This window comes from Calypte anna, chromosome 2 (assembly GCF_003957555.1).
Source record: "Calypte anna isolate BGI_N300 chromosome 2, bCalAnn1_v1.p, whole genome shotgun sequence".
Lineage (NCBI taxonomy): Eukaryota > Metazoa > Chordata > Aves > Apodiformes > Trochilidae > Calypte > Calypte anna.
The window spans coordinates 147,593,901-147,607,198 of NC_044245.1; the positions used below are offsets into that span (position 1 = coordinate 147,593,901).

A 13,298-nucleotide genomic window follows, 5' to 3' on the forward strand; every position below is an offset into this window, starting at 1 on the left:
CAACCTGTGCCAGGGTCTCACCACTCTTACAGGAAAAAATTTCTTCCTAATTTCTACCTTAAATCTCCCGTCTTCTAGTTCAAATCCATTCCTCCGCCTTGTCCCATTACTCCATGCTCTTGTAAAAAATCCCTTCCCACCTTTCCTGTAGCCCCTTCAGGCACTGGAAGGTGCTCTAAAATCTCCCCAGACCCTTCCCTTCCCTAGACTGAAACAACCCCAAATCTCTCAGCCTGGCCCCAAAGCAGAGCTGCTCCAGGCCTCTGATCATCTGTGGCCCTGTGGCTCTCCCCATTTCCCAGCCACTTCTGTTGGCTGTCCAGGGAGCTTCCAGAAAAGGGGAATGAGATGAGAGGAGGAAAATAACCCAGGCGATGGGTGGGGAATGTAGCTGGGCCACATTTGGGATGGGACAGGAGTGGGCTGATGTCTCCAGGGAAGAGAACCTCACTGTGCATTCCTTCCTCCACAGACCCTTGGCCAGAATTTGCCTTTACTTCCCCCACCTTGACAACCCCCCCATTGCCAGCACAGAGCACACAGATGGGTACAAAACAGTGAACGCTTTTTTTTATTTCGCTGCTGGAGTGAAACCACCCTAATTTCATAAAACTCAAAAAAAAAAAAAAAAAAAGTGATTATTAAAAGGCATACATTTTTGTTTTCTTTTTTTTTTTTCTTTTTTTTACACAAGACGTAAGTAAACAGACAAGTTTCTTCTTTTTAAAAAGGTTATAAAGTGTCAAGATCCTATACCTCATCTGCATATTCAAAGTGATGCCGCCTGATACAAAAAGCACTGGGTATAATAATTTAGCTATGGCTCAGACCAAAATAAAATAAAATAAAATAAAAATTAAAAAAAAAGAAGTCATCGGGGCTTAATCTACATACTACGACCATTGCCCACAGAATTAAAAAGGAAAATATGCAGCTTTGTTGCACAGAAAGAAACAGCAGGGAGGTTGAGAGTTCATTGGGAGGTTGTAGTCTAAAGAGAAGAAAAATGCCCCCTTTACCCCCCCCCCTCCAAGGGAATGACTGCAGCCTGCCCGTGATCCTCCACTGAGCAAAGAAACCAGACACATTTTTTTCCCCATCAGTATCCCATCCAAATCCACCCCTCCCAGCTGCAAATGCCCATCCTGCCTGGAAGGGAATGGGATGGAAGGTCCTGAAAACTGCCTGGAAGTCAGGAAATCTCCCTGTGTGCTTTCCTGTTGGGAGTAATGAAAACTGAAGAGACCCAATGGAGGAAAAAAAAAAAAAAAAAAAGAAAAAAAAGGCAAAGGAAAAAGCAAAAGATAAAAAATTAAAACGGGGGGGGAAAAAAAAGGAAGAAAAGGGGAAAAAAAGAAAGCAACTCGTTCTTTTGTAGACAGAGCAAGGCTCTTTGGTTCCTCAGGAAATCTGTCGCCTCCTCCCATGAAGCCCTCACCCCAAGCACCAGGATCAGCCCCACTGCAAGACTCAAGAATATGAATTTACAGAAAGCAAAGCCTTGAACTAAATGTCCCCAGACTTTTCTTCAATAAAGAGGTGGCCATGCTGCCTTCCTTCCATTCCACTGATGCCCCCACCACGTGTTCCATCTGACTGGGAAACAGAAGGGGGGTCTCTTATCCAAGATCATAGAATCATAGAATTGGCTGGGTTGGAAGGGACCTCAGAGATCATCAAGTCCAACCCTTGATGCAGACAAGGACTCACGTGACAAGGACACAACTATGAATTCCTGATTGGATTTATTCCCCCATGTAAGGTTCAGCCATGGTTGATTCCTGGGAGAAGCCCACCAGCTCTTGGTTCACACTTAGGGCATCTCTGCTTTGCCATCCCTTGGCTCTCCAAAGTTCTTACCAGCAGTTTGGAGCCCTGGCCCTGCAAATTATGGGTTTCCAGAGGGGATGAGGGAGGTGGAGAGGGGTGACAAGGTCAATTGATGCCTTTGATTCTGCAGGAAAGGGCAGGATAAGGTGTTGGGTTTGTAGCCAAAGCCATTGGGAGTCTCTGTTTCCTACGACCCAATGGGGACAACTGGAGAAATAACAAAACTGGCAAATATGTCAGATTTTTAAGGCTCTCTCAACAATATTTTGGCATCAAGGATTAGTGTCCAAGGACAGACACCAAAACCAGCCCAAACCATGAGTCCTTGGATGCTTAGGCCTCTTTCTGGTGCTACTGAGCTTCAACTTTCCCTCTTCCCCAACTGTCCCAAGGTCTTTGTGAGGCAACTGGGCTCTTCTTTGTGGTTTCTTACCCAAAATCTATATGGAAGACCCCTCCATTTCCCCAGCCTGTTAGGTTTCTGTAACTCTAAACTGAAATATTGAGGAGCTGGTACCTCAGAGGCAGGAGACCAAGTCCATATAAAAAAAAAAAAATCCCAAATATCTGGCAGCCCAACTTAAGAGAAACCTTGGAACTTGTTCAAGTCCTCCATGCAGGGAGGTGTCCTTTCCATGGAGCACCACATGGGAGGTGACCATGTTCCAGAACAGGGGGGACAGACACATTAAAAGTAGTAAAAAATGAAAAAAATACAACAATTAAAGCAGCATGGTTTGGATGTTTGGTTTTGGTTTTTTTTTTTTTTTTTAGTGACTCACAAAACTGAAGAGTATCAAGATGCCACTCTGGCAACCAGAGGTGCTTGGGATTTGGCCACAAGGATTGTACCAGGTCAAGGGCTGCTCTTACACTAGAAGATCCCTGTGTTTATGGTGGCTGGGTTGATGCTACAAGAAGTGAAGGAGCACTGCAAAGCCCAAAACAAGACACCAAGCTGAGATTTCAGTGTGCTCTCAGCAGCTCCACCACCAAACCCTGCATGGAAAAGGTGAAGAATTCCTATGGCCTAAGGAGGCTGAACTCAAACTCATCTGATCCCATCCTGACCCAAACCCACAAGCATCTGGCTGATGCTTGTCCTGGGCAACCTGCTGGGTGATGCTCCTGTCAGCACGGGCAAGGAAAACTCTTCTCTACCTCTTGCCAGGGCATCTCCAAGCCTGCAAAGCAATAGTTCCCACCTCTTTATCCTAAACTCTTCACGAGCTGTGGCACAGCCATGAGCACTGGGAGCACAAGGGGCTGTGAGGTCTCCTGGCTCAGAAGCATTTGGGGCTGTCCCAGTTGCAGTGCTGAGCCACCTCCTGCTGCCCCTAGGGATGAAGCAGCTCCTATTGTAGCAGCACCAGGACACAATGGGGCAGGAAGGGGATGGTGGCCCACCCAGTGGGACTGCTCTGATACAGGACCACACCTTTTCATCAGCCCTATTTCTCACCCATCCCAACCAGTACAGACCCTTTGACCATTGCTGCCTTCCCCATGAGACACAGGAATCACAGAATGGTTTGGGTTGGAAGGGACCTTAAAGATCATCTAATTCCAACCTCCCTGACATGGGCAGGGACACCTCCCACTAGAATCCACAGCCTGAAATGGGCAAGAAGAAACTCAAGGGGACAGTGGCTGTCTCACTATGGGGGGGTTTGAACAAGCTTGAGGTGTTTACAGCCCTGGGAGCATGCACTTGGTCTGTCCCATGGGATGGCCATCCCTGCTGTGCCTCCTGCTTCCATCTGGAGAGAAAGAGTGGTGGTGGAAATGGCTCCAAGCTCCTCCTCTGCCTGGGTCGTGGCAGGAAGCTGTCCCCTGCCCTTCTGCAGATCCTTTTTGGAAGGCACACAAACCTTTGGGGATAACCAACACAGGGCAGCACTGAGGGCATCTCAGGCTGGGCAGCCTAACCCCACAAGACCTTGCTTGAACCAACCCTCCTTGCCCCAACAACTGTGATCTTCTGTGGCTCAGGAGGTGAGCAGTAGGGAGCCAAAGGACCCTGGAGCATCCCTTGGGCCATACGGATGCCCTTGGTGACACTGGAGAGCAGGCAGCCGTGACCTGGTGCCAGGGATTGGTCTGGGGTGACATGGGTCACCTCCTGGCCTCCCCTGGGCAGCAATGGGAGAAAGAAAGGCCAGAGGACGTGTGGAAGACAAACAGGTTGGATTTTTTTTGTTGTGATTTGTTTTGTTTTGGTTTTTTTTAAGTTTTTTTTTTTCCTTTAATTAGCAAATTTCTTCTTTCAAAAGAAAAAAAACCACCCCACACCCCCTAGGTGCCCACTGCTCCAGCTGCTGCAAGCGTTCAAAAGGCAAAGTTGAGAGATGGTTCATGTCCCAGCTCAGGGGGCAGGTAGGATCTGAGAGCACCTCAGATGGGTTTTGGGGTAGAGACGTGGGAAAGGCAGGTGCAAAGTTTGGTGATGTGCTCTTACCAGGAGAACCCAAAATCCTCCCCCTGGAAAACTGCAGCCCATGCCCCTCAGCTGGCAAAGGTTGCCAGCATGAACGTGCCCTGAGATGCACATTGTGTCCCCGAGGGCCATCTCAGCCAGAAGTGGGGTGATGGGGACACGACAGCAGAGAACCCAACACCCCGTGCATTGAATTTGGAAGCTATAAATAAGAGCACCCCACAATCTGGGGGGGACCCAATGCTGACCCTGCAGCCTGGCAAAGCTGGGTGCCTTGAAGCCCTGCCATGGTCCCCGAGCTTCCCAGCACCTCTGCCTTGGCTGCAGTAAGCCCCACCTTGATGCATCAAGGCAACAAGGAGACAGGGAAGACGGATAAGAGCCAGGAGAAAGGGAATGGTGCTGGGGGGAATTAGCTCAGCCCTTCCCACTGCCACAAGGCCAGCAACAAGCTGCCCTTCACCTCTGCTTGCCATCACCACCTTCCCTCTCCAAGGCCACTGCTCCATCCCCATCTCCATCCCTGGTGCTGCAGCCCTTATTTATAGGGAAGAGGCAGGAAAGGATTTTTCCAGGGGTGCTCCAACCCTCCTGCTCCCCATCCCTTCTCAGCTGGCCCAGCTCTGCCTGCATGACCCCCAAAGCAAGGACCCCTCCACCCATCCCTCTCAGTGCAAGGGGAAGGGAGGAGGAGGAGGAAGGCGATGAAGAACATTCAGGTGAGCTCACTGCCCGCTAACCCCAAGGGCAGTTCTGCCTTCCCTCCTTGGGGCCACGACTGCAGAGCCTTTTTTCAGGGCTCCAGAAAGACAACCGAGCTGTGGGTGCTGGAACAGGATGGTGGTGGTGTTGGTGACCCATGTCCCCCCCCCCTGAAACCTACCCCAGCCCTGGCAGTGGGGGGGTAGGGGCTGTGGGGCTGGGGCAGGGGTTGTGGGGGGTGAGTGGGAGGGATGGGTGGGAGTGCCCGGGTGTCTGTGTGCATGGATTTTGGCAAGAGGTCGTTGAGGTTACATGATGCAGCATTTGTTCTTGTGGTTATGAGGGTCCTTAAATCGGAGTCTCTGCTTTGGTCGGTATTTTTCCAAGTAGGTCAGCTGCTTGCTGTTGATGGCTCCTCGTCGCTTCCTGCAGGGAAACACAAGGACCCCTGTAGTTGGAATGTGACAGCAGAAGACCTCCCACCTCATACCAACCCCTATCAGGGTGCTGAAAACTCCCCCCCCCCCCCCCCAGCTGCCCCAGCCTGGAGCAGGAAGAGATTTTGGAGTCCGCAGCTTCCTCCAGGGATGGAGGCAAGAACTGACCCTGGCAGCTTTTTTTTTTGCTCATCCAGCCTGTGAGTCTTAGGACATGAAGAGCTGGGAGATGAAACAGGGTGGATGCCAACCTAGTCCCAAGGATGCGTCTGGCTGCCTCACTGATGAAGCCCTGATACAAGGGCACAGGTGGCTTTGGTGCTGATTCCCCTTTTCCTCCATGCAAACAGGGGAGAAAAGCAATGCCAGATCTCCAAGAAAGCACTGAGGCACCTGAGGTTGCTTTCTCCCCTGACATTAAAATATTGCTCAACTCAGCCTGAAGAAGAGAAAGCTCCAGGGAGACCTCAGAGCACCTTCCAGTACCTGAAGGGGCTACAGGAAGGCTGGGGAAGGACTTTATAAAAGGGCATGAAGTGACAGGATAAGGGGGAATGGCACTAAACTGAATGAGGGGAGATTTAGATTAAATATTAGGAAGAAATTCTTCATTATGAGGGTGGTGAGACAATGGCACAGGTTGCCCAGAGAAGTTGTGGCTGCCTGCTTCCTGGAAATGTTGAAGGTCAGGCTGGATGGGGCTTGGAGCAACCTGATTTAGTGAAAGGTGTCCCTGCTCATGCAGGGGGGGGTTGAAACTAGATGATCTTTAAGGTCCCTCCCAACCCAAGCCATTCCCTGACTCACTGTCGGATGAACTGGATGGCATCCTCATACTTCATCCCACTCTCGATCAAGGCCAGCGCGACGAGGACGGGAGCTCTGAAAGGCAATGGCAGTGCTGGTCACCCCCCAGCCATGCAGCCCAGAGGCTGATGCCCCATCCAAGGGGACAGGGGGACACACACCACAGGTTGTAACTGTGGCACTGTGGGCCACCACCACTGCTGGCTTTTAGGCTGCATTTTCTTGCCCTTTGCCTCAAGGAATGGCTGATTTTAGAAGTAAAATCCCCAGGATTTTACAGCTGTTTGCTGCTCTTCTAAGGAGCATGAGAATTTTGGAGGCAAATCTATGGGAAGAGTGGATGCAAAGCCTGACCTGTGTGTGTTGGGGAGGGGAACAGCAAAACATGAGGCTCTTGGAACACTGTGGCTCCTGGTTGTGTTTTGCAGTATTTCCACAACAAGCTCTTAGAAGAGGGAATATCCCAGTGGGGCACCGGCAGGAGAGCAACTAGCAGCCATCAATACCTATTCCTATTAAGGTCTCTACTGCTTCCAAAAGCCTTCTCCAAGGTGGAAGGAGGAGAGCAGGAAGGGTTTTCCCTCTTTTCCCTTCATGGGTGTGTTTGGAGCAGGGGTGATGGGCTCTGACTTACCTCCCCAGGCCGGCCACGCAGTGCACGGCCACACAGCAGCCTGGGTCTTCACAGAACTTGGTCTTCAGCAAGTTGAGCCAATCTTCTACTATCTTGCTGGGAGGAGGGGCTCCATCATCAAACGGCCAGTCCTGCAAGGAGGGAAGAGAGAAACACTGTCAGTGTTGTCTATTGTCAGCTTGTTTTTCACTCAGGGTCACGGAGTTATCAGCCTTGGCAGCACGGAGATGGATGTGTGTGCTAGCAAAAAGTGCAGCTCCATGGGGATGTAGCAGCTGAAGGTCTAGGTCCTCCCATCTCCTAGGAACGGGTTCAGCCTTCAAGAGCACCTACAGGACCTGAAGCATGGTCCCCATGTCCTCCTGCCTCTGGACTAGAGTGGCTATTGCCTGTCTCCTCTCTGTTTGGGTGACCATGTTGAGGTCTGAGGAACTGAAACTCCCAACCTTCCCCCCACCAATTCCAACCTCTCCTAAGAAGCCAGGCTGAGAGTTGGGGTTGTTCAGCCTGGAGAAGAGAAGGCTCTAAGAGAAGACCTTAGAGCATCTTCCAGTGCCTGAAGGGGCCACAGGAAAGCTGGGGGGAAGGGACTTTTTGCAAAGGCATGGAGTGAGAGGAGAGGGAATGGTTTCAAACTGTGAGAGGGGAGACATTAGGGAGAAATTCTTTTCTGTGAGAGTGGTGAGACACTGGCACAGGTTGCCCAGAGAAGCTGTGGCTGCCCCCTTCCTAGAAATGTTGAAGGACAGGTTGGATGGGGCTTGGAGCAACTTGGTCTAGTGGGAGGAGTCCCTGCCACGGCAGGGGTGATGGAACTGGATGATTTTGAAAGTCACTTCCAAGCCAAACCATTCTATGATTCTATGGATGAAATCTCAAGGTCTGACGTGGTGTCAAAATTCAGCTTGCTGCAATATGTGGGAGTGAAAGTGAAGACACCACCCCAAAAGGATGCTCTGAGATTACCCAACACCGTCCCAGAGAGAGCTAAAGGGAGGGAAACCTCTCCAAATGGGGCCACTTAAATAGCATCTTCAGGGAAAGCTCTTAAGGGACAAAAAAAGTGTGTCTGTCTTCTTCTGAGCATCATCCTCAAGCTGTGTGGATTTAGCTTTGGAGCTTAGTAATGAATTGGGCAAAGTGGGTGCTGCACTAAGCACTCCCCAGCCCTTAGCTCCTTTCCTATGGGGGAAAAGTGTCACCCCCTTTGCCTGTGATCCCTGCAGCACTCTGGGGAAGGAACAGTCTCATCTCACCAGCACCAGTAGCCAGTCAAAGTTCTATGCCTCTCCCAAATTCTCCCCCAAAATGGATTTGGCAGGAGAAGTGTGAGCAGGCAGAGAAGCATCACTTGGAGGTGATGTGGCTCAGTGATCTCAGGAATCACGGGGCTGGGATCCTCATGTTTGAAGAGTGAGTCACTAAGCTGCTGTGCTGAGTCACCCTTGGTGACAGATGGCAAAAGAAGCTGCTGAGCTTCACTTCAATCTTGGAACCCCTAAAGGGATTTCAGTATGGCTTTGCTATGGAAGGAAAGTGCTGGGCTTTGAGGTGCCCTAATGCTCCAGCCCACCCACCCAGCACAAGCCCATGATCATCCTGCAAGATCATCTCCTCCCTGTGGTGTCTGGAAAGCACTGCTTCAGCCATCCCACACCAGGGATGACATACAAACTATGTCACAGAATCACCAAATTATAGAATGGTTTGGGTTGGAAAGGACCTTCAAAGCTGCAACTCCCCCGCCATGGGCAGGGACACCTCCCACAATAGACCAGGTTGCTCCAAGCCCCATCCAGCCTGGCCTTGAACACTTCCAGGGATGGGGAATTCACAGCTCTTGGACAATCTGTTCCAAAGTCTCATCATCTTTATTGTAAAAAAAAAAAAATTATTCCTTATGTCCCATCTAAACCTCCACTCATTCAGTTTGAAATTGTTGCTCCTTTTCCTGACATTACAAGCCTGGCCAAAAAGCATCCATCTTTTTATAAACCCCTTTTACATATACTAAAAGACCAGCAGGCTCTCCCTGGAGCCTTTTCCAGGCTGAAGAACCCCAACTCTCTCCACCTTTATTTAGAGCAGAGGTAAATAACCTCTTTTTTCATTGCCCACTCTAACAGGTTCATGTCTTTCCTTTGCTGGGATCCCCAGAGATGAACATCCCACTGCAGGTTGGGTCTCAACAGAGCAGAGTAGAGGGGCAGAATCCCATCCCTCAACTTAAAGACCACACTTCTTTGGCTGCAGCTCAGGAAATTATTGACTTAGTCCTGACTGCAAGTGCACACTGTGGCTCATGTCCAGTTTCTCATGCACCAGTACCCCCCTCCAAGTTCTTCTCCATGGGGCTGATCATGATTGGTAACCCAGCACCAATGATGAAAAAGAAAAACCTTCAATATTTTCTGCAAACTGAAAGCAAAAAGGAAAAAAAATGAAGGTGGGTCAATATGAAGAGCTCAGTGGGACAGTGACAGATCACTCCATTCAAAGTGAAATTTTGTGTAGTTTTCTGTGCTCTTCTGCCTGGGAATGAGTATGCTTTAGTATTGCTGGACATAGAGTTTGCAGAGCATTTTAGAAGGAGCACCTCTTACTCTCTATATTACTGTAAAATCACTAGGCTCTGAAATATGCTAAGCTCTCACATGAATAAATGTAGTTCAGTTAAAAATATATATTCATCTACCAACTCCCTGTACAAAAATGAGGAACTTAAATAGATGGGCTTGTATGGAGGTTTCTGCTAATTTTAACACATTTTTCAGTTTTGGAGGAGTTCAACTCACTTGAAAAAGCTTGGTGTGAATTCACCTGGCAGCAATTCACATCTTTTTTTCAGATCATTTCTGAAGGATGAAAAAGTCCTTTTTGTGAAGTGAGGTTTGTTTTACATGCAGCACCTTCAGGCTGGGGCTTGCTGGGGGACTGGCACATGGTCAGAGGACAAAAACATGAGAGGATGTAGCCTGGAAGAGATGATGCACAAGCCAGGCACTGCTGACTGTGTTCTTGGGTTGAAAATGACCTGATGAGTTCATTCACCCAGCCATACCAGCTACGGGGTCTGCCCACTGGCACCTCCCTAATTTACAGCAGCTTAAACAACTGAGTGGTCCATGTCCATCCTGTACCATAAAACCTTCCTGCAGCCAAGCACACACAGCACTGGATTCCCAGGAGGATTTCTCCTCCATTTCTGACCTACTGGGAAAGCTGCTTCAATACCAAGTGGTGGTGTAGCCTGGAGGACTGACAACAGCAAAGCCATCACTGAGTGTGGTCCCCAAGCAGATGTCCACAGCATGGGACACGTGGATCCAGCAAGACTCAGTATTCTTCACCAGTTCTAGAGATTACTCAGGATCCCCTGCGGAATATGCAGGAGCCAAAAGCAGAGGAGGTGTCCAAAACCCCCCAAGTAGATGCCCCATCCCCTGAATGTAGAGATATTCAAGGTTAGGTAGAACAGGACTCAAAACAACCTCGTACAGTTGAAGATGTCCCTGCTCACTGCAGGACTTCAAAAGTCCCTTCCAACCCAAACCATTCTGTGATTCTGTTTTATGTATTTGATAAAGGCATATACATGTATATATACATACATAAATATATATATATTTATATATACACATAAATACCTATGTCTGTATCTGCACAGCTGTATCTATCCATAGATACACAGGATGGAAATACTGCTCTCTGTATCTTGTACAGTTTCCATATATAGAAAACTGTATGATATATATAAAGTTCATAGTTTATAAACTACATAGTTTATATATAGTATCTGGCATAGTTTCTTCATCTTAGATATCAATATCTCTATATGAAACACACCCCACAGACAGATAACTCTCTAGATAAGATATGTGTATCTTAGGTACAGAAACTCAGGCTGAAGGACTCCAGCCAGAAACAGGGTAAAAAGCAAAATCAGAGCAGAGATGACCTACAACATCATCCTATGATCCTGTAAACCTCATCAGAACATGATCCTATAATCCTCATCAGAACATGATCCTTTGTGTAGGGTACAGCTGTGTTTCTCTGTAAGATATATAATACCTGGAGATATTCAAGGTGAGGCTTGACAAGGCTCTCAGCAACCTGACTTAATTGGGGATGTCCTTGCTTACTGCAGGGGGGTTGGACTTCATGACCTTTAGTGGTACCTTCCAACTCAAATTATTTTCTATCATTCTGTGATCTTATACAGGCATTGCATCTGTAGGTAGACAGATCTGCACCTTGAGAGAGAGGATCTGCTATAACCTAGATGAATATTGCTGGTTTTCTCTCTAGAGGATACACGTTACACAGGGGGAGCTACATAGAGAGAACCTACACACAGAGGACCACCCAGGACCACATGAGGCATTTCCAAACCCTTCCCTAAATAACAAGCAGAGCCTCCATTCCAGCTGGAGCTCAACTCCCTGGCAGGGCTATAGCACCTGACATCATCAGCTCCAATCACTTATCAACCAAGATGCAGCCCAGGCAGCTGCCTGCTTCCGCTCCCTTCCATCTCCCAGAGCTGCACCAGCCACCTCCAGGAAGGGCAAAAAGCCTTCACCACCCCCCCCCTGGATAAGGTAACACTGAGGGTAACAGGAACCACACTCATCTTCCATGTGGGACAGAGTGCTCTCATCCCTGGGATGCTTCAAAGCCTGAGTGCCAGGCAGGGAGGGCAGCTGCTGACTCAGCCCTCCTGAGTCACAGTTTCGGCTGTGTGGGCAGCATTTTCTTTTTTAAAAGCACCAACCCCATCTCAGCCCGGGGAGCAGGGAGCTCACCTGCCTCGCCCCAAGGATGAAGTTGGGCTTCAAACCCTTCTCACAGAATCAGCCAGGTTGGAAAGGAACCTCTGAGATCATCAAGTCCAAATCTTGATCCGCTACCATGGCACTGAGTGCCACATATGCAATCTTTTCTTAAAAACCTCCAGGGGTGGAGAATCCACCCCCTCCCTGGGCAGCCCATTCCAGTGCCTCATCACCCTCTCCATAAAGAATTTTTTCCTAATATCCAACCTAAATCTCCCCTGGCAGATCTTAAGTCCATGCCCTCTTGTCTTACTAAGATCTGCCTGGGAAAAGAGCCTGACCCCCCCCCTGGCTCCAACCTCCTTTCAGGGAGTTGTAGAGAGTGATGAGGTCTCCCCTGAGTCTCCTATTCTCCAGCCTGAACACCCCCAGCTCCCTCAGCCCCTCCTCACAGGACTTGTGCTGGATCCCTTCACAGCCTCCTTGCTCTTCTCTGGACCTGCTCCAGCACCTCAATCTCCTTTCTAAACTGAGGGGCCCAGAACTGGACCCAGGACTCAAGCTGTGGCCTCACCATTGCAAGCACGGTGCCTTTGGTCTGTCAGAAATGGGGTGTTTGGCAGAACCCCACCCAACCCCAGTGCTGCCCACCTACCATTACAGTGATGCCATCCTTCTCCAGGGGGGTTTTGTCATAGGTGACCTCGCACACCCGTACCACCGTGGTGGCACCGTATTTCTTCAGGTCCTGGGGAAGGAAGAAGAAGGAGGGGTCTGAATGAACTCTTGGCAGTCATATCTCAGCTAACCCAACCACATCCAAGCCCTGCTACAACCACACAGACCCCTGCAGACCCTGAAACAGCACTGTGCCCCATTTCTGGATCCTTCAGCACACTCCTTTGTGGTCCAAAAGGGGACCAAAGCTACATGGCTATTGTAGGATTTTTACCCAGGACCTTCACACCACCTTGGAGTCACAAGTGCCAATGGGTGACTTTAATTTTTATGCTCTAATTGTCCCTACCACAGGGACTTTTAACCCAGACTAAAGAAACATCCTGAAAGGGGTGCAAATTCCACAAAGGAGAAAATATTTGTGCCCAGTGAGGTTGCAACTCCTGTTGCAGAAATTCCTGGAGGTGGCTGGGGCAGTTGGAGGGTACCCCACCGACTGTGCACAGCATCCTGCAGGTTACTCAGGGTGTCTTGTCACCACTCCCAACATACTGCAGGCCTGGGTGTGGGACTTGGGCAGCTTCCAGTGTGGTTTATCACCTGTTGTGGGGGTTGCCCCAGATTACATGCTGGTGAACTGACCCCACTGGGCATCGTGTGACAGTGTCCCTTTCAGTGACCCTAGAAACATAGAATGGTTTAGGCTGGAAGAGACCTTAAAGATCATCCTGATCCAACACCCCTGCCATGGGCAGGGACACTTCCCACTAGTTTAGGTTGCTCCAAGCCCCATCCAACCTGACCTTCAATATTTCTAGGGAGGGGGAAGCCACAGCTTCTCTGGGCAACCTGTGCCAAAGGAAAGAATTTCTTCCTAATGTCTAACCTAAATCTCCCCTCTTTCAGTTTAAAGCCATAACTTTTGTCCTGCGACTTTGTGCCCTTGTAAAAAGTCCTGTAGCCCCTTCAGGTCTTGGAAGGTTGCTATAAGGTCT

General features: G+C 49.3%; 1 protein-coding gene across 1 annotated transcript in view; it reads right to left on the minus strand.

Annotated features, from left to right (window-relative positions):
- Window positions 1–545: 545 nt before the first annotated feature.
- PTP4A3 (protein tyrosine phosphatase 4A3) overlaps window positions 546–13,298 on the minus strand; it is a 54,281-nt gene continuing 41,528 nt past the window's right edge. Inside the window, exons 3-6 of the mRNA XM_030444346.1 lie at window positions 12,281–12,373; window positions 6,848–6,978; window positions 6,214–6,288; window positions 546–5,395 (exon numbers count right to left, since the gene is read on the minus strand). Coding sequence (XP_030300206.1) covers window positions 5,278–5,395; window positions 6,214–6,288; window positions 6,848–6,978; window positions 12,281–12,373 — 417 coding nt within the window. The 3' untranslated portion in view covers window positions 546–5,277. The remainder of the gene's footprint in view (window positions 5,396–6,213; window positions 6,289–6,847; window positions 6,979–12,280; window positions 12,374–13,298) is intronic.